Source organism: Pomacea canaliculata, linkage group LG14 (genome assembly GCF_003073045.1).
Source record: "Pomacea canaliculata isolate SZHN2017 linkage group LG14, ASM307304v1, whole genome shotgun sequence".
In the NCBI taxonomy this organism is placed as follows: domain Eukaryota; kingdom Metazoa; phylum Mollusca; class Gastropoda; order Architaenioglossa; family Ampullariidae; genus Pomacea; species Pomacea canaliculata.
The window spans coordinates 8,837,560-8,864,720 of NC_037603.1; the positions used below are offsets into that span (position 1 = coordinate 8,837,560).

At 38.9% G+C, this 27,161-nt stretch overlaps 1 protein-coding gene across 1 annotated transcript; it reads right to left on the reverse strand.

Moving 5' to 3' along the window:
- Positions 1–1,655: 1,655 nt before the first annotated feature.
- On the reverse strand, positions 1,656–27,124 carry LOC112555594 (autophagy-related protein 16-1-like). Its single transcript, XM_025224025.1, has 17 exons — positions 26,988–27,124; positions 25,323–25,437; positions 24,850–24,949; positions 24,462–24,535; positions 23,931–24,021; positions 23,567–23,727; positions 19,747–19,825; positions 16,660–16,765; positions 16,335–16,424; positions 13,205–13,275; positions 12,402–12,473; positions 11,840–11,960; positions 11,503–11,676; positions 9,279–9,363; positions 8,757–8,804; positions 8,133–8,231; positions 1,656–7,831 (listed from the first exon to the last, which is right to left on the reverse strand). The coding sequence occupies exons 1-17, from the start codon at positions 27,085–27,087 to the stop codon at positions 7,738–7,740; spliced, it is 1,680 nt and encodes a 559-aa protein (XP_025079810.1). The 5' UTR covers positions 27,088–27,124; the 3' UTR covers positions 1,656–7,737.
- Between the last annotated feature and the right edge of the window lie 37 nt (positions 27,125–27,161).

Below are 27,161 nucleotides of genomic sequence, written 5' to 3' on the forward strand. Positions count from 1 at the left end.
GTGTTGATTAAATAGCTATGGGGTGGCTGTTGATAGAAACACTCACCCACGGGAAGAGCCGAAGTTGACCCCCGACCTCAAGGCGACTACTACTCGAGCGAAGTTTGACAAACAGCGCAAAGTAAACTGATTGCAACCAATGAGTTGTTGGTCTGTTGTTTACCTGACGACACCCGCTTCAACTTAGTTAACTGGGATACATGTGCTGTGAGAGAGAGAAGGGAGAGACAGCAAGCAAAACTTTTGCTGGAAGAGAAATTGAAAAGCCGGTACACAGACGTCTCTTCCCTCTCTCTCTCCACATCACGTGCCCTGTATCTCGATTATCTCCACCTGCACGAGACTGAAAACACAGGAATGCAGGCGATGTTGTCACACCTGTAGGGGAAACACCAGTGAAATATGGGGGGAGTAGGAGCACCCTGACTACATGTAGGTCACTCCTGCCTGTGTTTGAAGTCTGTATTTATTGTGTATGCTCGCACAAAGCTCGTTTCGGTCTCGCCATGACCTGCGGGGTTCACTTACAGCCGCTCAGAGTAGAGATGCCAGAGCATTCAATACTTGGTCGTTACTGGATCAGCTTTGTTGATACTTGACTTTGTAAAAGGAACAACAACAACAACAACAAACAGCTGGCAGTGATCGTCAAGTGCTTGAAGATTCATCAAGTAGAAGTGGGAGGAACGTGTGCACTCTTGCAGGACCAACTGTGTGATAGGTAAAACAGACGATGGCGCAAGCCGACCTCCCTCTTGAAGATCGACAAGACCAGGAGTCCACACCTGCACTCACATGCACAAGACCAGGAGTCCACACCAGCACTCACATGCACAAGACCAGGAGTCCACACCTGCACTCACATGCACAAGACCAGGAGTCCACACCAGCACTCACATGCACAAGACCAGGAGTCCACACCTGCACTCACATGGACACAGGAGTCCACACCTGCACTCACATTGCCTCCAGCAGGAGGAAGAGAGAGGCAGGCTGCTGAGTAGTAACGTTCGAGGGCAAGACCTGGTGGGCAAGACCTGGAACGAAGTTAACTGCTCACCCAGGACCAAGATGGCTGGAACAGATTTCTTGGCGCTGTATACTCATAGCGAATGAGGATTAACTAACAGTTGTATCTGCAAGTTCTCCACTGTCTGTCAGGCGACTCGGTCGAAGCTTTTACCTGTCAGGGGCCACATTCATGGATTGTGGGAACAAGTTGTTGTTCCTGGTAAATCAAGGGTAAGACTGTCTCCGTAGTTATTACACGGCGTTTGGACTTCGACGTTGTTTACACCTAGACCGTTAGTTATAATCAGTGACAAAGGGTAAGATGACACAAAGCATTACTCACGGTTTACTGACAGTCGTAACTACAGACACGAGAAGTTTTTCCCCCCTTCATGAATAAATCCCTGATGACTGGGTCTACGCCTGTTCCTTTTCTTTCCATGAACAAGGTCAGGTGGTCCAGTGCTGTGTAAATAGACAACATTATTATCAAATCTCTGGCACACCACTCGCAACCTAGAGAATAAGGTGACAACGAGCAAAGTGGATTTGTTTGTTTCCCAGTGCTTACAATGAACACTCACTGTCATCAGACATTTAACACCACATTCTGCCAATGTATACAGACACAACAACATCCAGGATTGCTGCACGCAAAGTGCCGATGCAGTAAACTGACCATTTATTGTTACACAAGACATTACGTTAAATCATCAATAACACTGCACGTTCACATGCATGTGATCACAATCACTCATGTCTATGACACTCAACACACGCCTTCAAACCTGTCTGAGACTTTATGACAGTTAGTTCATCAACAGTCTTCACATCAACAGTGTGCTGCAGTCTTCAATTTATCTAGTTTGTGCATAATGGCTTTGATGTTGATACTGGAACACATTTCATAAGGGTTTTTTCATGTTCACTACCTAGTATTTGACAGTCATGGTTCTAATACCTTATCACAGAAGCAAGACTATACTTTAATGATAAGGCCATCCATTACTCACAATTCACTGAGTTTGTTTTCCATTCACACGCCAAAAATATACAAAGCAGATAGATACAAACCTAAATCATATCTCTCACCAGAATGAAATCATGTAGTCTTAATAATAACATTCATTAAAGCACAAAATGTTATCTCATTTCTTTTCTTAATTCTTAACTCACTGGCTCAGGCAGCTCATATCCTACCTTTGGTACTTACTGACACAATAGTGATCATTACTATGCATTAAGTAACCCTGGTGTAGAATGCTAACAACAAATACTTTCATTAAGTACATGCACATTAAAGGGCGATAAAAGATCAGGTACAAATGAGGCACAGCAGCCATAGCAAGCCCTGCACTGGTGGTAAAGCTGACTGCAAGCAGACAAGAAATCAGGAGTGAGCAGATAATTTCTTTCTGGCACCCACTCCATAGCTGTGATTGCGGGCAGCTTGCTGGGATTGTAGCACAAGGCATGATGCAGCTCATCAGGCAGGTAGCTCTTGACCAAAATGTCAGTCCCAGATGTGAGAACAAGTTTTGAAAAAAATACAGCCATATCTAAAAATGGCAAAGATTGAGCTTTTTACTCTCTCACTACAATATGACGCAGCACAGTGAACACAACTCAGTAAACATAGGTCTTCACCTAGACCACATTGTCGGCACTTTGCCCAGACAGCTTTTACCAAGGCAGCCAAACAAGGACTTTTGAGTGTACTTTCCATGACAGAGACATATCTCATGAGATTATCATAGACTGGCTCCTTGCATCAGCAAGAATAACTGATTCAATCAAAGCTTTGAGGGGATGTTTGATTTCTCACGGCCATGATTTCTTAGCTATGCTAACTGAGCTACGATCAGTAAGATGAATACTACTGCAGACATATGACACCACCATGGTGACAACACATGCAGGTAAAACACAGATGGGTGCCATTCACTTTCACGGATTAAACATGGTGGACATGTCAACAAACTAACCTACTAGATATTCAAATAAAAACAATATATTAGGAAGCGATTAATATATATATATTATAAAATACTAATAATTATATATATATGGAGGTGATTTTATTAATCTTAGTACTTTGCCATATACCACTTATTTCTAATGCAAGCCAACACATGTCTAGGAAGTGAGTTTAACCAGCTGTTGGTATAGTTTGAACAGATTGCTTCAACAGTTTGAAAGGCCAGTCACTCTAATGCTCAATTTTCCCTGACCCTTGTTTTACATCACTTTTACAGACTACAGCAAGTGGATTCAGCAGTATCCACCATAAGCAGTTTGGAACCATGTGCAGCGATTTTACAGTGAGCTGCTTAGTGTGGGCGCTAAGACGCTGGCCTGCCTTCAGCATATTTAAACTCGCCAACTGAACAGATCTAAATTTTTAAAAAGCAGACAACAATGTTAATGAACTGCACCAGCTCTGAAAAGCTCCTATTTCTCAGATGACTTACGTTTCTAAGACTGCCTTACATGTCCTAACAGAAACAAGAGAAAGGGGGTGTTTGTTCCACATCCATCATGGCTGAAAAACTGTAAAAGTGGGAGGCACTTCCCATGTAGATTACTCAAAACTACTAAACATTATTTAGACAGAAAGCACAGTGACAACACGTTGCTCAGGCAAAGTATTCAAAGAACACACCACTCAAGGTGTTTACATAGGCCAAGGTAGTGAACATCACTTAAGCAGACAAAACAAGCAATGAAAAAAATAAACCAAATATTGCACAATTATTTCATAAGCAATTATTGTAAAGAAATATAATAAATCAACAATTTGTATATTAAGGCTGAATACATCAATAACAAAATCACTTAACCCACGTCCCCAATAGGATGACATCAATCAACCATTTTTGCATGAGGATGGTGCCCATTTTCTCTCCCTCACCTTCCCCAACCCTCTGTGGGGTCTAGTGCCCATTCCCAAAAGCAGTTTCGATTGGGGGAAGTTTGCTTGGGCCACATGGGTATTGACCAGTTCACCTCACGGTTCAGACCCCACTGCTCTAACCACTTATCTCTCAGCATCCCCAAAACATCTTACAGCAAAACGGCCTATCATTAAGACCATGATACACACCCCTAAGAGAGGAAGTCAAGAAGAGGCCTCTAAGACAAATATTAAGCAACTCTCTAGCTAGTACTATATTCACTTCACACAATGGCTGCTTTCACCAGTCTGCTGTCACATACTTAGATAATATCCTCTCTCAAGACCATGTCTCCTTCATGTCTAGTGACACAGTAATGTTTATCCATACACCTTTGATAAGTTTTGCTTCACATCTGTCAATGCATTGCTATTGTGTCAGTCAACTAGGGCTTGCTTTGCATGTGTGTGCGTGTGCGCATACATGGTATGCAGTGAGTAGCTACTAGCTAGAACCTGGCGCAGTATAATACTACTACTAATAACCACACAAATCCTCTAATTTTCTTTCATTTTACTTCCATGTAGCCCAAGAAAAATGTGGTGTTTTAAAATGATTCTTGTTTTCTTTGAAAGCCAAACTGATTCTCCTCAATTCCTGAGCAAGCTATTTATGGCAACAGGTGTGTTTATTTTCATTAATATGTGAACTGTTTAACAAACAGTAAAAAGGTTCAGTTCATTTAATCAGTCAACTACGCAACTTCACTTTTGTGCTTTTTCCTTTAAAAAAACCGAATGTGTAACTGGATAAAACAAATATATGTATTAATCAAAAGTATGTGAAGAAAACATTTTCTGAAACTATAAACAGAGAAAAAGTAAAATGAACACTAAATCCCAACAAACAACAACAACAACAACAAATCTTGCTCTAAAATGAGCTGCGCTCACAGGTAAAATCATGGAATCAAAGTCATACACAACATTTTGACCATGATAGGGCAATACCTTTAAAAACTGCACAACAACCATCCTTGAAAAGATCATTTTTTTCAATCATTCCTCCCGCATTGTATTAATGAACAATCTGGAAATTGCTCTGAAGAACACAATGAAATACTGAACAAAAGAACTGTCAAGACTGTAATTTTCAGAAAATACTGCTAGAGATCCCTCTTACCATTATAATGGTTACATAGATACTGGCACTGGGAGTCTTCAAACATCCTGATAAAGAACTGTGCAGAGGAAGAACCATGATATGCGAACACAATAAGATGTTGAACAGAATAAGAAAGGAGAAGACTGTGACAATAAAACAAAAGCTTTTATCATTCAGAACAACAAACCTCAACCTTACTGTTTAGTATAGCAGTGACCATTTATGATCATTACCAAACAAGACACATTGGACACAAAAAGGAGAAGAAAAGGGACTGCACCCTATCTGTTCCTCCTGTAACCAGATGACAATAATTTACTGAAAATTCTGTAGGCTGTCTTATGTTGCAGGAAATCTTAAAACAAAAACAAACAAGCAACCCTTGTGCTGAACACAAATTCAAATGTCACGTCTCACTAAACATAAAGGTTGCAGGCAATCTTACCGCAGCTCCAAGACCTGTTGATGTGGAAAACAACAACCCTTGTGCTGCTGGACACATATTCAAATGCCACGTCTCACTAAACATGGAAGGTTGCACTTAATACAAATCCCATTTTACAGTGACATATTCTACATTTAAATACAGGTCTATGAATGTTGCTCTAACAGCTGTCTCTGTACTGAAGAAATCCTTTAGCTGGAAACTAACAAAATATTTTAATCTTATTAACTAGGTGTTTGTCTTTTAGAAGCTGAAAGGTACAACCCCCTAATCCTCTAGTGCTGACCCTTCTGCTTCAAGATCTGACATCTGATCTTTCTGGTTCTCAACATTTGGAAGACAATGATGACATCATTAGTGTTTCAAAAAGCTAACAACAAAGCCATGTTATTATGTTACAGCTTAATACAACTGCTGATGCATTATTGCACAAATGTGCAAGATCTCAAATGTCACACTGCATCAGCATATGAAGTGCAGTCAGTCATGTGACAAATCATTCAGCAAACAACTGTTGATCAGCAAAAACAGAAGATGAAACACAAATATATATATATCTTAAGAATTACACACAGCTATTATTTTTTTTAATAAATTTATGTCACAAATGAAAATTCTTCCTCATCATATTACTGTATTTAGCTCAATATTTTCCAACTAATAAATGTTTACACAAGCACATTTCACACAACAATCCTTTCCCATCAATCCTTGGATGGCACATTGCAGTATTGTCATGATGACTGCTGTCAACCAGTCACTTGCTGTCTATGACATCAACTAACCACACACAATGATTCAGTTTCTCAGCATACCACTCCCTTGAACAGAACTGTAACAGGCATATTATGGCACATGACTTAAAAATCCCCTTTTGATCTTCACAACAATTTGACACAACGGACATCTACGAACACTGTAATTCCATCTAAGTCCTTTACCCATCTTGGTGTCTTATATTCCAAACAGCATCAACTACTCTGTATTCTTCCTGAAATAGTTTTAAGTCCCTGTACTTTTGACAGCATTTTGACATTGGTAAGCCTCTTTGTCTAGCTGTTAATGATACCCTTGCATACTTCTCATTCCATCTGGTTCTCACTTTCACGTAGATGTTCAATGGGTGGACTAACCTTCTGCCTAGTTACTGGCTAATAACAAGTCCTCCAAGAATTGCCATGCATTGCAGTTGTGGTAAACTATTACTGACAGTTTAGGCATAACATATACACTTCAAGCTATATCACCAACAGCCATATCACTGATGCTACTGTGGTTAATGACTTTAGAAAAATTAAATCCAACAGCTAAACCATGTACGTTCTCTTTCTAAAAAAAAAAAAAGCAATGAAAACTTAACCAGTATGTTTAAGATGCCGTCAACATGACAATACAATATATGATAGTGTTCCCTGACTGTACAGTAAGCCATGACTGCCAGTAGCTGTTAAGTACATGTAACAGTCAGTGACACTATGGCTCGTACAAGATGACAGTTCAGTCTATGACAGTGTTCCATGACTGTAAAGTAAGGCATGACTGCCAGTAGCTGATAATAAGTACATGTAACAGTGACACTATAACCAGTACAAGATGACAGCTCAATAACCTAACAGCACAGCAAAAAAATTTTCAGTCTTGGTTAAAAGCATGCAAACTGTAACAGTGCTGTAAATACAGAAGCTGTTGTGAGAGATAAGTACAAAAACAAAGCATCTGCCAAACTTTTCCACTCTCCACCTTGCGTATAATTAAACACTAGTGAGCACATGACTACACACCCATCCCCATCAAGAGCTCAGAGTACTGCGAGATAATTACTGTCATATTCATAGATCATCAAAAGAAAAATCACTGACAGTCATTATATTTTCCTTCACTCATAACAAAGTCCTCAAAGTGCAATCAACATTTCACAATCATTTTTACAATAAACAAGCGTTCAAGAAAAAAAAGTAATATAAAGTCTGCTGTCTGCGTTATTTTGCAAATGCAGCTTTAAGTTGGAGATCATAGAGAATTTGTCAAATGCCAGAATGTTTCAGATGGTTACACTAAAATGTTTGCAATAGTTAAAATGTTCACATCATCCTGGAATTACCAAACTGCTGCCAAGGACACATCATGTGTCTGCAACTCTGTGTGTGGGTATTTCTTTGTCCTTTTTTCCCCCACTAAATTACACGCACGTACAGGAAATGAAGGTCCAGTAAGACACAGAGGTCAAAAGTCTGACCAGTAGATACACTTGCGAGATTTTTCACAGCTTAGAATGGATGATCCGTTAGGGTTCCATGAGCAAGCCAGCACAGCATGACTGCAAAAAATATGTGCAGAATGATGCTCAGAGTGGTGATCATAATGTTCAGTGCGTTATTGTGTCACACCCTCATTTTCAGTCACTTGCTTTTAACTATACAGTCATCATGTCTGCCCCCATAAAGCTGTTCATTCATGACAACTGAACATAACCAATGGGACTTTACAATACTTCATTTTGACATGAAAGGCATTGGCAAGATTTGAATCATGTGAATGTAAGAAATAAGAAAAAGAGCAGACAAGAAGAAGAGAAAGTGAACAAGAACAGCTTTGTTCCTTTACTGCTGCATACCTACCTATGCTCCTTTAGGACTTTTTCAACTTTATTCTTGGCAATATTCCAGATAAAGAGAGATCCATCACTGGAGCCAGCCACTGCATAACTGCCATCAGGACTGTCATGTACACATGGACACACACATGCACATCATGCGCGCATACACACAAACGCATGTACATCATGCACACACACACACACACACAAATAATCAGATTTACTTTGACCAGTTAAGCCATCTGAAATGCTTCACTGCTATTATTTGTTCAACCAGTAATACTTCACATTAAATTTAGCATTGTACAAACAGAAATGACAGTAAAGTATCATTCAATCTGCATTTGTGTAGCAAAACTATGATTGCACACGTAAACTAGGTCACTGTGTGCAAGTACTGAAGATAGCAGACTATACAACCATGTGTTAGTGGCTTTGTACCACACTATAAGACCATGTGTCAGTGGGTGTGTACCAGACTATACGGCCATTTGGCAGTGGGTGTGTACACACATGCACGTTGTGCTTTATTACAGGTGTTTAATAATAATGATAACAATCATAAATATTTGCATATTTCTCCAGATTCTGATGTTTCTAATGATGATGTTGGCATGTTTGATGTTGATGTTATATATTCTCGCACCTGAAGCAAGCCCGAGACCAGTCGCATCCCACCTTGAAGCCATCAGCCCTGTAACCAATACACACTGCAACTCACAGGCACCATGGATATAACAACCAGTTATTGTACATGTAACTGTTTGATGCATAAAGGCTTGAAAAATAAGCCTAATGATTCACTTAAAGTATGAGATAGGTAGCCGTGAACTAGTCTCATCATATTCATTTCATCCCATTTCATTTGCGCTTCAACTTTTTATTTTAGAAAAAGATTGGTTAGTGACCTTTACCAGCCAAGCTGATCTGATCGAGCTGTGTGTGAATTCAAACCCATGTTCTGGCTAGTACTTGACCTTGCTCCTTTTTGTAAAATTCTTACATAAATAAGTAGGGTTTGTCTCCATCCACAGACTATTTACCACAATATACATACAACATTTCAGTAGCTTTAAGAATTGCTAAACATTTTACATTCTTACATAAGAATGCGCACACATATACACACAGAGGTACGTGTATACAAACTAAACACTCAAGTACTCACACTAAAGTAGCACACACTTGATTCATGCGTAAGTCCAGAATTTTGATTGAGTCATCCCTTGTACAGCATAACAGGCTATTGCGATCTGTAGAAATCAGCAGCAACAACAAGTGTTGACATTGTCGCTATTGTACAGCAATTTTATAACCTTGCAAGCTTTTTATCAACCTGTACAAAAACTATTTTGTAATCACCAATTAAGGAACATTTAAATGATAAACAATAAAGTAAGGCTTTGTTTGTCAGCCAGGTGTAAAAATAATATGAGATAATGCCCTTTCTAGTGTTACTTGTGCTGCATATCAAATGTAGATTTTGATGTTCACAAAAATGGATCAGACCACCAATGAAGATGTCAATAGTTGGGGATTGCAACAATTCCAATTTCCTTTAATAAACAAATAAATTAAGCAAACACACAGCAGTGTTTTAAATACTGACAGACTTTTAACATATCACTAAAAGAAACAAAATCATGTAAAATGTTTTCATCCAGGCACACTACCATGTAGACCTGCAGATGAACATCTATGTATATATATAAATGTCATGTGTATGTCTATATGATACACAGATATGTGCATCATTTCTATAGGTCTGCAGGTCCCTGTCCCATGGTGCTGTCTGTTGTGATTTATAAGCATTTTACACATGTAAAAAGATCCAAAGGCTCATACAGCCCAAATCTGGAAAATGAAATTTTAAGTAAATTCTCTTCGTCAAGACTTACCAGATAATTCTACGAGATACAGGATTACACCACCTCTTTAACCATTGAAAAATTGTCTCCCTTTCAGTGAGCTTGCACATGCCTGGCGTGCACAGCACTCCACTACTCAGGTGGGGGTTCAAATGAAGCAGAGCCCATTGTAACCCATGATGACGTGTGTAAAACAAAAACCTCGCCTTACTTGCAGCAGATGGTACCTTCCTCCACGACGTAGATCCCACGTGAGGTGGCTTGTCATGTCTCTGCTAGGACCAAAGGCATTGACATCCCATGTTTGGTAGAAAAACCCTCTGAGCACTCACCACCACAAACACAGCCAATGGGGATGTCCAAGTGAGAAGTGTGGTCCGATTTTTCCCATTACACAGCTGGAATCAAGGTCGTGTATCCAGCGGCCGGCACAAGAAGCATAGGAAAAGATTCGTAGAAGTTTCTAGCACAGCCAATATGAACTATCAAGGGCAAGTCTTTTCACCAGGAAAAGAAAGTCCAGTATGAAGAATTCTGACGAAAACACATAAAACTCTGAAGTGGTAACAACCATAGCACAGCTGGTATTGACTGGCAAACACACGTCTTTTCTCAAAGAAAAGAAGTTCGTTGTCACAAGAATTCTGCCAGAAAAACACAGAATTCACAGAAGCAGTCAAAGCCATAGCAAAGGTGAAACTGTCAAGCACATATCTTTTCTTAAGGAAAAGAAGTCTTGGCGTCAAAAAATTCTGACGAACAAATGAAGAACTCTTTGAAGCAGTAAAAATCGTAGTACAGGCAACATGGACTGGCAAATGCACATTTTTTCTTCATCGAATAGAAGTCCGGTATCACAACAATTCCGAAAAAAAACATGGCAAGTTTTATACAGCAGTAAAACCGTTGCACAGACAACACCGAGTGACAGGAGTCACAAGAATTTTGATGAAAAATACAGAATTCTCTGTAGTATAAAAAGCGTGGCACAGGCAATACAGAAAATCAGGCATACCTTTTCCTCAAGGAAAAGAAGTCTGGTGGCACAATTCTGACAAAAAATGCAGAATTTTCTATAATGTAAAAAACTGTAATTGACCCTGCTGAAAAACACGCGTCTTTTCTTGAAGAAAAGGAGAATGGTGTCAGAAGAGAAAACAACAAAAGATCTGATGCTGGCAACACTGACAACGCTTAAGTTTTCAGTGCTAATATTGCCTGTGGTAAGAGCAACGGCTAGTTAGCAACATAGTGACCATGGAAACAACTGGTGTATTAGCCTTGTACAGGGCTTTTTACGCTGTCACAAGGCAGTTGCTCACCTGACTAATGGAGTGCTCTGCTTACCAGGCGCGTGCTAGCACACTGTCGGAGAGACAACTTTTCGATGGCTAAAGAGCTAGTGTAACCCTTTATCTCCTTTGATCAAGTCATCTGGTACAATCAAAGAAGAAATAACAATAATGGAAAAAAAAGGTTGCAGGTTGAAGACCTGCACAGAAACGGAGTGCCACAAGTACCTACCTGGAGCCAAGTTGAGGGATGTTAAACGACCCTGTAGCATAATTTCATTAGTGCTGCTATCACTGCGGATATCCCAAAAGCGAACTCGCTTGTCAAAATGACCACTAACAATGTTGTTGTCATGCAGGGTCACCAGGTCATTGCAGCTTGAGCCAGCAAAAATTGTTTTGACACCTGGCAAACAAATGATTCCTCTTAAATGGTGTGGATTCGTTCTCTAGGACAGAGCTGGATGCAAAAGCAAAATGACACTGTTTCCATATCACCACCATCCCTTGCTTCCTCACACACAAGAATACACACACCCTCCACAGCTTGACTAGTCCTGCTTACTCACAAGCTCTACTGTGGAGGTCCCACACCTTGAGTGTGCGATCATGACTGCCGGTTACTACTTTGCTTGTATCACACAGGAATTTGGCTGCCAAGACTTTACCGCTGTGTCCAGTCAGGGTGTGCTGAGACGCAAATAGGATAGGTGTCATGTTAGAAATCATAATTTGTTTCTTCAAAACTACTCATATATAATGCACTGAGATAGTCTGTACATTTTATGCACATCTTTGGTATGTATAGATCAGTCTTGTAAGAAGATAATGACAATTTAGCAGTTTATTTTCTCCTTTCAACAAGACTATGCAGAAGCACACTGAATTCAAGGCATGGTGGCAACTAGTATACTGACAGCAGGCTGATGTCTTTTTCAGATGGCCAAGAGGATTTTGCTAACTGTCCAATACATGGATCACTGTTACAAACTATACAAATCTGCACACTGTGCAGTGCTATGCACTTTTTCTGCTTACAGATATGAGCAAAGCTTTTTATGTCCACATAATGAAATGCATTGTAAGTGCATCAGCATTAACATTCATCGCCATGGGGTCTTCTACACTCACCCTCAATCGCTGATCAGCAAGAGACCAGACTCGACTGGCAAAGTCATTTGAGGCTCCAAGAATTAGATTCTCCTGCAGATGTACAGACCAGTAACTCCCATAAACAAAAAGTAGTCACTCCATAGTTACAGAGTATAAACAGAGTAGCTACTTCATGTCATTACTAGTCCCTCCATAAGCAGAGCAGCTGCTCTACGGCATTACTAAAGTAGTTTGGCTATAAACAGAGTAACTATTCCACATCATAAATAGAGTAATTATTTTGTAAACAAAGTAGCTACTCCATGCCATAAGCAGAGCAGTTACTCCATAAACAAACTGACTATTCCATTAATGGCAGATTTGAAAGCAAATTCATCAGAGGCATAAGAGACGGTGTCATGGCTCCTCCTGATGCCAGACTGGACATTCAAGGCCCAGTATCCCCCATGTGTTTGGGTCTTCAGGTACACATCAGTTTACACGTAGCACCTTACCGCAAATGTCTTCTACTATGACTTACCCATGTCATAAGGAAACTGAACAGGAAATAAAGAAGCAGCAGAGATCTTGCCAAATAAATGGTTCTACAATGGTTCAGTGTCTGTAACACCAGTCACTGTGTTAGACAACCAGTAATGCCAATAACACCGAGTTCAAACAAAGGGTACTCCAGCAGCTAGGTAGCCATAACAGACTCTTACAACAGCCACTGTGCTAGACAAGCACAAAAGTGACTAGGAAATTCCAACCACATAAACTGTAGCAGATCCCATTCAACAGTAAAAGGAGAGAAATAGCAAGATGTGTCACTAGCAACATACCTCATCATCAAATTCCACAGACATGATGCCTGCATTGCTGCCTGTAAGCACTCCTCGGTTGTTACAGGTCCCTGCAAAAAAGTCATCAGGTCATTACACAGCATTGCATGTTAGCAGATACCATTTTCATCACATTAGATAACTGCCTAACTTCATCTTCACATTATTTTTACTGCTTCCATGCTGTCTGTCCATCAGTTTCATCATCATCATCATCATCATCATCATCATCATCATCAATCATCATCAATGGCAAATCCTGACAATCTTACCTCCAACTCATTTCATCTCTTTCATTTTACTTCCTTTCTCTGGGATATGAGGTCTGCCTAAAATGGTGTCTGTCCATCTCCTCTTTTATCTACTTTTCTCTGGTCTCCTATCTTAATTGTCTGCCTATCTCTGGTTTTCCCTCTCATCTTGTCAGCTTATCTTTATTTGCCCATCTCGCTTTCTCTTACCTTCTTGTACTATTTCCTGCAGGACCGTTATTTACAGTCCTGACAATCATGACATATGCAAACAGTTTTTCAGTCCTACCTCTACACTGTGGTCAGGCTATCTTAGCAAACCCAGATTATTTCTGGCATACTTTGTACTTTGTCACTGGTGACTTGGTCATAGTATGCCTTACAAAAATACAAAACTAAGGATCTTCCTATGTATCTCAGTCTTTTTCCCCCTCAACCTCACAAAAGCATCTGAACTCCTTCCATCTCTGGTATAGCTGCTGCAAGTGACATGCATTATGAACACTGCCACAGTTGTGACCAACATTCTGAGCATAGTCGATCTGTTCTCCTTTGACCGACACCTGTGGTTGTAGAGGGGGGTGGATCATATGGATAGGCATGGCTGCTGACAGGGCCAGCCACTCTTGCCTATTGTGGGCGATAGTCAGCAGGTCCTGTAAAGCATGACCAATCTAGTTTTTAATGTTCATAACCCAATACTTTCTCTGGCCACTGCGGTGTTGACTACCCAACAATGTGCCTTGGATAGTCTTTGACAAGGTGTCGTGCCGGGACACATGGCCTAAGACAAGTTTATGTCACCTGCCTGTTGAAATAGAGGTTCCTGGTGTCATGAGCACAGCCACAGTTGTGGCCAACATGCATTCTGAGCATAGTCATAAATGGGACAAACACAGCCAGTCTTAATAAAATGTAGAATCCTGTGAAATCCTTTCTGATTGTAATATTTATAACAAAAACTAAATGATATTGATATGTTCTGAAATACATAAAGAGAAAGAGAAAGACTCCACAATGAGTATGCCGTGAGCATGTTGCAATTAAGCTGTTACATTTTCCATTTCTGTTACTAACACATGGTAACAATGTAAGCCTTGGAGAAAATTCTTACAGAATGTTATAGACATAAGTTCTATTAGTAGTTTTAGTAGCTTTTAATTTTTTTTTCTAAAGACATAAATGAAAAAAATAAACAAATGGATAATTGATAGCTTCACTGTGGCTTCTTTATTAGAAGTTTTCTGATACATGTTAAAGAAGCTACATGTTTCAGAAATTATTCATGCAACAATTATGAAGTTGTATAATATTGCATGTTTCAATCAAATCACAAACTACAAACAATCCTGGTGCAATCTTATATCTTGAATACGCATGTTTCAGTGAACGAGGAAGAACATGCTATGTATAGTACAGCAGCAGCTATGCAAAAGTTAGTAAAGCATGCATGTCTGAGAAACCTTACCTACCTCTCCAATCCTTCTGATTATACTCCATATACCAGTTAACAAATGACCTACAAGACTTACACAGAATAAACTATGATGATAAATTTGAAGAAATTTTATATCTTATGAAAACATGGATGACAAGAATTTTAACACCTATAGGTAGAATTGCTATATTAAAATTGGTTATACTCTCAAATTTAACATATCTTTGGTTCCTGTTGCCTAACCTGCCAGACTATTTTATTAACAAATTACAATTTTTAATCTATGCTTTTGTATGGAATCAAAAATCATATAAAATAAGTAGAAATACCAGCACTAAATTCATTGCAAAAGGTGGTCTAGGTATTCCTTACGTGTCATAATTTTTTTTCAGCTTTAAAACAATGATGTATTCAAAAACTGAAATACAATAAGCAAAAAGGACAAATACAATTAAAGTTATATTCCCAGAAAGTAACTACTTACGACAGCTGGGCTGTGAGCTACCTTACAAAAGAGTTAATTTATATTGGAAGGATGTTCTACTTGTATATAGGTGTTTTAAAAATAAAGTTAAAATAGATACGGTTGATAAGCTCTAAGCAGAACCTCTCTTCTATAATGCCGATATTAAGATTGATGATAATTAATAAAGATTGGCTGACAAAAAGTATAGTTATCATTAGAGATTTACTTGATGAAAAGGCCAGATTTTTATACATACAAATATTTTAAACAACTCAACCTGCTAAATACAAACATTTCAGAATTTTTGGGTTGTGTAAAGCAGTACTTAAAGCAAAGAGCTGTATCCATTGACGAAAACATAAAAAACTGAATTGCAATTTTCTTTAACACTAATATTTTCTCAAAGAAAAGGTTCAAAGATTTATTACAAGATATCAAATGATAACAAGTAGGAACCAAATTGTTGTCAAAAATGGATTCAAAAGCTTTGTGTGAACCTAGCTACAGCTAATTGTATTGCTATAATATACGGTGCAATTAAAATAAAATACTCCGTACACTTAGCTCTAATGTACCTCACCAACCATCCAATTATATTCAATAAGTTCAAGCTCTTCTTTGGAGAACTTTAGCACAGCAAACATAAGCTGAGGCTTAAATTTGTGAAATTTTATTTACATACCAAAGTATGTACAATAAAAAGATACACAACAAATAAAGGAAGGGTCTAATCAGTGCACTTTGTATCTTCTAAATCATTTACTTTTATACTTTCAGCATCATGATCTAGTCCTTGTTGGGCATCACATTGTTTTCTAAATCCTCTCTCTTTTTGCCTGCCTTTCCAGAGATGAATGCAAACTGTGTCTCTGATGCTGTTAATTTTATCATGGGACATAATGTTACTACGAATATTAGTATGTTAGCACAGCTCTGTTTGATATTTGGTCTACATTATTAGTACAGTGCAGTTACCTATGTCATCATGACATACTGAGTTGTGCACCAACAGGTCATCTGATGTGTCAGTTAATGCATGCTCACTCAGCTGATGAAGCAGTGAGTCTAAAGAGACCCAAATCACATGTAGTCACTAACACATACTAACATTTTCTGGTTTCATCCCTCTTTCTCACACACTCATGCTCACAGATATATACATCCCCCTGCACAACATGCACATAATACACACATGCATCCACACAAACACACACAAACATGCATGTCAGAATCCTTCCATGTATGTCTATATGTGCATAAATATGCATGAATGTTGGAAAAGGCTCCTTAAGTCACTCACCACTGATTGTTTCCCACAGTTTGATTTTTCGATCTGCACCCCCTGTGGCAAAAATTCGACCAGATGGACCCCACTGGACTGCATTCACCTCCCCATCATGGGCATCCTTCACAAAGTGCAAGAATAGCATAGTTATGTTCCCAATATCAGCCTTTTAAGTATACATAATTCTACGATAATGCTTAATTCCATGTCATTATTTGACTCCCCAGTTAAATATTTTAAAAATGTTTTAGATTAAATTTGTTAAAATGTCTCACATACATCACGAACATAAATCCTGTTCTGCAAGTCTTCACTTTATTCTTTCTCAATGGTAAAAGTCACTTACTCAATACCTTACTTTAAATGCCACCAATCCTTTACAGCCCTTTAAGTATCTGCACAAACATGTATTACTGGACTGCTGGCAGATGATTTTTCAGTTAACTACTAAAACGATGCAGGTTTGTACAAAGCTTCCAGTTTAGTCACATTCCTTGTTTAGGCTCACCGAGACTAACAGCGGAGAACTTCACAAAAGGCTAAGCGTTGGTCTCAGCAGACAGACAGCAATCCGCCTATACACATCCATGGTATATGATACAATGATCTAGCCACTACCCTTGTTTCAGATCGTACACAATGAAAGCATGAAAGTATATCTTTTATCACAGCACCTGCTGGCCATACCAGGACAACCATTATGATGGATAAGGAAGAGTGCTTAGAAATTAGAATTTGGCAGGTCAGACATGCATCAACTCCTAGAATAGTGACAGCATGTAAATGATTTTATGTGCTGAATAGTAAAATGTACAAATGCTACTTTTGGTTATTGAAATACACCATAACTAGTCTCTGATCCCCACTTCTGAATATCAGGATGTCGTATCTCACCAAATGTTTGAGTCAAATAGTCAATATACTTCTTTGTTCTGAAGTACTAAACTGCTAGATTACTTGGGAGATAAAATGGCATGGGATACTTTCTTAGTCTTTTCACACCCAAAGAACAGACTTATATGATGCTAAAAAAAAAAAAAAAAGCAACTAAAAAAATCCTGTTTGCGATACTCTGCAAGTTGAGATACATTTCAGAGGTTCTGCTATTTCTCTGTTACATCTTGCAGCCAAGGTCACATGTCTCACTGGTGAAGTCTACTGCAGATGTCCGCTTTGCATGTTCTCTTACCTCAGTTTCTGGGCTTTATTGTATGTCAGCAATTACTTCCTCAGTCATGCTACTTGATTGTACATTAATAATTACTTCCTCATTACTTCCTCTGTTGTTTGATTGTACATCAATAATTACTTCCTCAATCCTGTTGTTTGATTGTACATCAACAATTACTTCCTCAATCCTGTTGTTTGATTGTACATCAACAATTACTTCCTCAGTCATGCTGTTTTCCTACATTTCACTGTCCAATATGAAAGATTGTTTCTTTGGTTCAACTATCTATGATCATATTGCTCTGATAGAGATTCACTCAAGTTTCATGTGTAAGATAACACTTTATTTACCCCAGAGGGAAATTTGGGGCAGCTCAATACGAAAGCACGAAACAATACCCTAATCTCTCAATATTCACCAAACACTCATGCATTCATGCTTCAGACAGCTGCATTCATTCGTGCACAGTAATATTTGGACACCACACAGCCAAAACAATAAAGGACACCCTCGGTCCTGCATGCAGGTTCACAGAATCAGCATGCTGACAGGAGTCAGAAAAACTCTCCCTACATGCCATGCCTGTCATCACGAAGGATTTCAGACACATTTTAGAAGTGTCTGCATGTTATACAGTCTGAACAGTACTCTGGGTTGTCCCAATGACTTTGGAGCAGATGGATTATGGATATAAAGTTGCTCTTGTCCTTCGCTGATAGATCACTGTAAAAACAGGTAAATGAGAAGAACACTCCGTTTCCTTCTCAGGTACTACCATTTCAGATTTTCTTTCCCTTTCTCTTTGAAGTGTCTACATTTGCAGCCTTCAAATCCAGCCTTAAAACCCATCTCTTTAAGAAATATTTCACACATACAAGAGTGTAAAAACCCACACCTCACTTCTTCCTCCATGCACACATTTTCATGATGTTACCTGTTTGCTGACACTAATGTTTACTGGCAGTTTGTGGTCTTTTATATGCAACGCACTAAGTGAGCTTATATCCACATCAAAAATGCACTTTACTATTAATCATTGTTATTATGTACCAAAATTTTCAAAGATGTGCAATCTGCATCTGCATGCATATGTGCACATGCATTCTTATGTACAGTATGTATACATACATATCTGGTGACACATGCACTTTTTCTGTATTTCTTTGCAACTATATCTGCACACACCTGTTCACAAGATTCCACAGAGATGTAAATGTTTCTGCACGTTCGTCTAGAACAGTGGTTCTTAACCTTATTTGAGGTACTGAACCCACAAGTTTCATCTGCACAGTCACCGAACCCACAAGCTTCATATGCACATTCATCGAACCCTTCTTTAGTGTCATCATGAATTGCGGGTAAGTCTTGACCTCTATGGCGCCGAACCCCTGAGACCGACTCACCGAACTCCTAGGGTTCGATCGAACCCCGGTTAAGAACCACTGTTCTAGAATATAAGTCTAGAAAGTCATGTGTAGCTGTAGATAATAAAAAGAGAGTATGTAGCATATATGTATGTTTTTATATGTATATTTCTGACATGCTGTTGCATTCAGCAAACTGTACCTATGACCCTCAATCACCACCAACAGCTAACAAAGCCCACATAAAACAATAGAAAGTAAAAACACTCAAAAACAGAAGAAAACAAATGATAATCTACAACATTAAATATGAACATCCTGGACAGAGAATCAGATGATAATCTACAACATTAGACAGGTACAATAAGGACAGAAAGAAACAATGATAATCTACTACATTAAACAATTATATCAAGGTCAGAAAATCAGAGAATAATCTACATCACCAAAGATACATATCAACAATAAAAAATCAGATGACCACACTAAACATGCATGTTGAGGTCAAAAAGATGAAAACAGAAACAAAAAAGGAAAGCAACAAGTCACAGCAAAGGAGACACTTACAAATTTACAAAGGGCTCGGCTGGGTACCGTAGCAATGGAACAGAGAGCAGTCAATCCAGGAAAGATGATTGGTTTCTCTCTGGAATCAGATAAACATTTTTTGAATCAGATAAACACCTTTCTCTACTACAGTTCTGCTGTATATTAAGCTTTACTAAAATTTACAATCAGCCACTGCTAAAGGCAAACACTCTATAAAATAATAGTTTGAAAATAAAACATTCTGAAACAGCTGAGGGATTTTAAGTCATTTTATTAGTTTATTTTAGTACTTGTTACTCCTCAAGGCTATAACACCTCGTCAGCGGACTTGGTTTTGGACAGCCCCCTTCAATTGGGCCCATGGGGTTGTTCTTTTCCAAGTCTCCTTTGGTCTCCCAACTCTCCTCTTCCCCTGAGGATTCCAGTCAAGTGCCTGCCTGGTAATGGTGTCAGCTGGTTTGTGCAGGGTGTGTCCTATCTACCCCCATTTGCGCGTTTTGATGTCTTGGCTAGTGGCATTCTGGTTGATTCTTTTCCCCAGGCTGCTGGTGGAGATCTTTTCAGGCCCTTTTATTCCCAGAATATGGGGTTGGTAAAGGTCTGGAGCTTGTTGTTGATGGTATTTGTCACTCTCCAGGTTTCAGAACCACTGAGTAGGACTGCTTTCACATTGGTGTTGAAGATGAGGGTCTTACTGCTGAAGGATAATGCTCGGGAGTTCTAGATGGGGTGTAGCCTGTCGAAAGCATGCCTGGCCCAATATTCAGCTCTGATATCTTCCTTCTCTTGTTGGTCTTGTCCCTGGTTGAGCTTCTGTTTCAGTCCCTTTCTTGATTCAATTTTTGCCCTGGTCTCTGGAGTCATCCTTGTGTTTTCTCTCCCTCTTCCCTAGAACATTGTACAGGTTGTCTTCCAAATGCTCTTGAGTGTTGAGCAGTGTTCTTCCACTGATTCTTCTTTTTATAACAAAAATTTGTTTTATCATGAATTAAATTATAAAAAGTTGCGGAGTATTTTATGTCATTTATAAAATATATACATAGTTTCTTGAGCAAAACATACAATACTCCTTTACAAACTAATAACATTTTTTCACTGACTATTACATTCATGAGCAGATTCTCAAATTCATAAACACTAAAAACATACAGCAGTCTTTGATAATCAAGACATTTTATCATACCATCAAATGTGGGAACATAAGAACCAGCATAAAAACATAACAGTGTTTCAAGAGATTATGTTTTTGTATGTGAAAGCAGTATGAAACAGACAATGACAGTATTTCAGGAGACTACCTTTTCATAGGTGGAACTGGCTCTGTGGCAGCATCTGCAAGGTCTTTGCTTATCTTCTCCTGACGTGTCTATAACAAACAAGCATTGCTTGAGTTCGCTATCATTAAAGACATCATTAATATTATTATTGTCTGTTGAATATTGTTTTGTTTGCTTTTAATGCCGTTCCAGCAACTAAGGCTATATCACGGCGACAAAAGTAATCTTAACTTTAAAAGTTTAGGGAAAAAACCTTCCAAGTAATACAACCATAACATTCTTTAAAAAGTCAGCACAAGAAGTAATCAATATGTAAAAGACTGGGTAAAGCATAAAATGGATCGGTGAAGCCCAAAAAGGCCACCAACAAACCAAGAATCAAAGGAAAACAGGACATAAAATTTCTTAAATTTGATGATAAAGTTCTATCCTCCTTAAAAATGTAAAGACTGCTGCCAATGGGACGGACCTGAACAAAGAAAAAACAAAATCTGTCGTCGTACAGTCTGGAGCTCAGAACAAACAATCAAAATATGTAACACACTAAAATTTCCCCTTACACCAGGACAAACAGGTGGTGGTTCACCTCATAAGAGGTGTCCCTGTGTGGCATAGGTGTGTCCTAACTTTAGTCTAGCAAGGACCACCTCCTCCCGCCTAACAGGATGGCATGAAGGTAGGCAGTCAGAAAGACAGGGAAGAGTGGCACATAATTTCTGGTGACCAATCTGAATATTAATATGGCAGTTGGGGTACAGGAAAAGTAATATAAGCTAAGAAAACATCCACTTTATCTAGTGGTAAACAATGTGGCTTAACCTAAAGTTCATCAATAGAACTGCACCAGTAAGCATGTATGTTCAGGATGTGCAAGTCCATGTTAATGCAGCATGCATGCACATGTCAGTTTAGCTATGACATTTCATCCTGTCATTACATACCAGCCTGGCTGACACACTGCAACCTGTATGGACATTAGGGTGTAGCTTCATCCAATGAATTATAACAGATCAACAGGCATATTTGGGGTTTTGTTCAACCATGTTCAAAAATGTAAAGCAATGAGCAGAACTCCTTCCTTTTTCTGCCCCAAAAATGCAAAAATCATGTTTTTTAAAAACTGTTTCATTTTTTTGTAAAATGTTTTATATTTAATAACTGCAACAAAAGACCAGTTTGTGATAACATTTGCACTGACAGACAATAATTATAAACAGTACAGGGTGTGGAGTGGTGTCCCTTCGCCTAACAGGTTTTAGGGAGGCAGCTCTCTGCAATTTTTTGCGTTTTTATTAGTTTGTTGTCCTTTTTTGGTCCCCATTGTGTAGGCCAGTGCTTTATTTTTTTTTCCTTGTTGCTGTGAAGGACTGTTTAACTTAAACTTTTGTTTTCTTCTACGACTTTCAGATTTTTCATTAGCTTTACAACCTGTTAGATCTAAATTCAGGGCCGTTGAAAGCCAGCATGGGCCCCAGGGCAGACAACTTGCTAAAACAAGTAGCTGGTCAAGTTCATAGATTATTATTAACTTGGAGAAATCAAGAAGTTACAACATGAGACTTTTCTCCCACATTATGTAGCTTTGTCCATCGCCATGAACTGTGGGCAGCCGTGCCTAGAGCTTTAAGCCTGCCTTTAACAGCAGGGAAAGCGTTATATAGATAAACATATTTTTATTACAGGCACTGGTTTTCATTTCCAGTCACACACCAAACGAAAATCGTGTGAAATGATGGCATAAAGTCTCTTGTCTTGATGACAGCTCACTTGTCCTGACACACGCGCTCGACTCCCAGAGTGGCAAGGTATCTGATAAAGGGATGAGTGACAAGCTTGCTGGAGTTCTTCATGTGAGAGGCACTTTCTGAGAGGTGGTTGCTCTACTGATGGCAGCAAGTCTTACAATGTTTGAGCATTCTCTTCATTATGAGAGGTCAAAATTTTCTGACTTACTGTTGAGACCTACAAGTTTGCCTTCCTATTGACTTCATCGTCAACTCTAAGCATTGACAAAAGAACATTTTCCTGCATTCAGTTGCACTACAGGCCATGTTATATTACTTGCAGACCGATGATAACAAACTCTGTAGCAACTTGGTCTATCAGTGCATCAAATCAAGTCAAACTTTATTGTCTGTCTGAGGAAGTCCAAGACAGAAATTTTTCTTTTGCTCACAAGCCCAACCACATATACAAACATAACATGAGCATAACAAACACAATATGAGCATAACAAACATAGTATGAGCGAACAAACTTCATAACATCTTGGGCGACACTTGATACTAAACCATATAAGTCTTTAGCAAGCAGACAATAAAGTGTGTCAGGGAATACAGTTCGTTACTTGGCTGGACTGTCACCACATACAGCCGACATGTTCGACAGAGGTGTTCTGCTTATCACAGAGCAAAATCTTTTTCATATTTGAAATCAGGATAGTGAATTGTACAAAACTTCAAATGTGCATCAAAATCACTGACATCACTACACCCTAATGGACATACCAGCATGGGTGGACACATTGGCCTGGCTGCCATTGCATCTAAGCCTAGACTTACTTCATAAATATGGCGTTCTCTTCATTCATAATGTCAGCATCTTTAGCCTTCTGCGCCATCCAGCGTTCGATAAGGTCACGATTGTCCTCCTGGGCTTTCTGGTATTTCTCCTCCAGTGCTGCAAAGGCAAGCTGCAGTGCTTGATGCTCATCCTTCAGCATCTGTATTAAAATATGAGACAGAGATCATCACTATCCTGCACAGGTACTTTCATCCATAAACAGGGTTTAAATACCCAGCACCTTCTGCACGCTACTATACTTAACTGACAAGGTATAAACTACTCACAAACATTCCCAAGTACTATCACAAAAAAGCATATCATAACTCTCTAACACCAAGAAAATTTCTGGACAAGTGTAACCTGATTGGTAGCCTCCAGTTCCAGGATGGTGTTTTCTAGACTTCTCTGTGCTCCCCTCAGCGCCAAAATGTTACTTTCTGCATCGGAAATTCTGCACATAATACTTCACAATCAGCATGCACATGTGAAACTTTAGCAATAAGATTGCCATTGTGTAGTAACATGGATGCTGAGGTTCTAATATTTTCTGTTCTATCTGCATCCCACTGCAAAGACAAGGGGTGCAACACTGGATGTTTATCATCATTTATCAGGTTATAAATCAACATTCAGCCTCACAAGATTATTAACACAGATTACATCCATGCTGTACACTGTTCAAATCCTTTCAACATTTGTGAGCCTTCCAGGTTTTGTTAATCAGCTCTTGGTACATGCTTAATGACAATGGAATCATGAACTAGTTTTGCCTAGCACAGGACTTAATGCCTTGCTTTTACATTTCCAGTTTTTTCAGTTACTCTCTGGGAAGGTGCAATATTTGTTAAGAAACATTAGCTGTAACTGAACTGTCACCATGGGAATACTTACTTGCTGTCCTTGCTCATGAGCTCTCGCTCCTTTTCCTGAAGAACATTGTTGAGATCAATGATCTGCTGGGCATTCTACAACACAAATAGCAACAATGATCATTTCAGGCCAGCACTCAAGTCAGCATTCTACAAAAGAAATAGTAATCAAACTCATTACAAACTGCATGGATATTCAGCACCACAGAAGTCAACAGCAAAAATACTGAAGACAAAAATAGCAAAGTAGATGCATAAAGCTGAAAATAAGCCTAAAGTAAAATTAGAAACAAAATGTTAACTAAATAGGATTACAATAAAATTTAGGTTGTATTCATAACATTTAGGGAGAAGAATTAATTAAAGCCAAATGGAAACATGAGAAGACAATGAACAAGTCAGTCACAGACCTCTCCCCGTTTTTTGTGCAACTCTGTCAGCTCCTCCTGCAGTCTGAACAGCTTTTGCTCTAGGGCATGAGTTCTCTCCCCTCCACCTCCCCCGCCACCGCTGTAATGTAAGGTAACAAATCTCATAAAGCAAGACACCAAGAAGACACTTTCAGATGCAAAATAGCACCACTCACCACACTAAACTTATCTACACCTTGACTGAACTTTACCTTCAGCAGACAAAAAAAGCTACTGGCATTAAAAAAAAGGTTAATGGATATGGAATTACAAAAAAAAATATAAATAGAAATAAAGAAATAAATGTCTTTCATAAAGTGATTTTAGGTTGGTGTATCTGTATTGAAAGATAGCCATTGTTTTAGACAGATAATTAGCTACAACAGGAAAAGTGTCTTTGGATCTGGAGGTACCTTAAGGATTAGTTTCCAGATTCTTACACACACACATATTTATATAATGCACACACTTACCCTGTGTCAACCCTGACCTGAAGTTGAAAATTTTCTGCCTTAAGCCGCTCAACATCACTTTGCAGCTGAGTGCTACGAGTCTTCAGCGTTGATGTTATCTCTAACAATCTGCTGTCTGTGATATTCAAATAGATATTATTGTCAACCAGTTTAAGTCAATACCCCCAAAAAGCTATTTTTTTTAAAAAAGCAGAAAAAAGCATTTTCTCTCCTTTTTTCAGTGAAATAATGATAATGATTTTCTATATTTTTGACATTTGGCACTATAGTGGATGGCATACATGATGTAAAAAAAATGAATGGTACAGCTACCACCAAGTTCATGTAGCTGAGTGGTGGGGGTTGTGGATTGACAACAACTTCCAACACTTGAACAAAGGCAAGAACGGTCAGCAGGCGTGCGACCCTTTAATACACGGGGTTGTACAATGGCCATGGCTGCGTTGCATCACCAGAGGTGCTAAAAGTCAGGCTGTCTCTTCTCTGTCACATGCCTGTGCTCCCTCTCTGATCTGGGACATCTGCTCTCTGTTTCATCTCAGCTCTACCCTTATATACCTCTCGTATGGCTAAACTTTTTGCGATGCTCCTGTACGGTGGGGCCATTAGGAGTTTTAACCCTAGCCAACCACTGCCGAGTATCCTCTCTCGCCATGCCTCAGCAGATCCCACCAACAACAATCATCCACTGGTCCCACAAAAACTATCAACAAGCATCAGACTACCAGCCCTCTACATTTACACTTGTCTTTTCTCTCAAATATCATAGAGAAAGTAGTTTTGACACAGCTCTAGGCCTACTTACCCTATGAGTACCACTTTATCCCCAAGCTCAGTCAGCATTTAGACCTTTTCACAGTACCAAAACTAATCTTTTAAAAAAGTGACCACATACATATTATCTGCCCTTGACACTGGTGATGTTTCAGCCTTAACATTGCTGCATTTGACACTATGGAACACTCTGCTCCTTTATAGACTCCACACCCTCTACTTTCTGTGCTGTTCTAATTTCTTTGCTGGCTCCTGCCCTATTTCTCTGAACTTCCCTTACATCCCTGCCAGACAACTACACTCTTTGTCTGATGACAGTCTCCTAACTATTCCTGTCACCAGGAATATGGTCACATGATTTTTTGCTATCATATAGCAAAACAAAGGAACTCTCTCCTTTACCATATCGATCACCTACCCACAGCTGAATCCTTAAAATTTGGACTGAAAATGTACTTCTTCCTTAAGCATTACTCCTAACAACAGTCTACACAATGCTAGTCCTTTTTCACACCCTTCCCCCTTTTCCGCTTATTGCTACTTCCCTACTCGTTTTCGTTTGCAAAATCACGATATTCTCAGTCCTTGTTACTTGGTTCCTCTTTGCGTTTTCTGTATTTGTCTTTTATTAGTCATCAGCTCTGTTGTTTATCCTTCCATCATTCATAAGTTGTTTGTTCTTCTGTCCCTTTCAATGTCTCATTCTTATTCCTAAGCGCTACGAGTATGCTATTTACCTGTGTGAGTATGCGATGTACAAATCTTGCGTTTATTGTTATTAATAACTGTTATCAGTTACTCTTAGTCATCCACTTAAAACACAAGCTTTAGTACATAAAAACTCTTTTCAGCCTTTGAAAATGTGAGCATCAACAATAAGCATGTACGTACTAGCAGTTATCAACTTGGCGTATGGGCCTGCTTGTGTCTTGTTGCGATGTTTTAATTTCCTTAGTATATCGTCTTTCCAATTTGTTGTGGTAGACGCCATGTTTGTTTCTCTCCTGAGAGCTGTAAGCGAAATGTTTCGTATACAAGAACATATACTTTCAGAGATTTTAAATA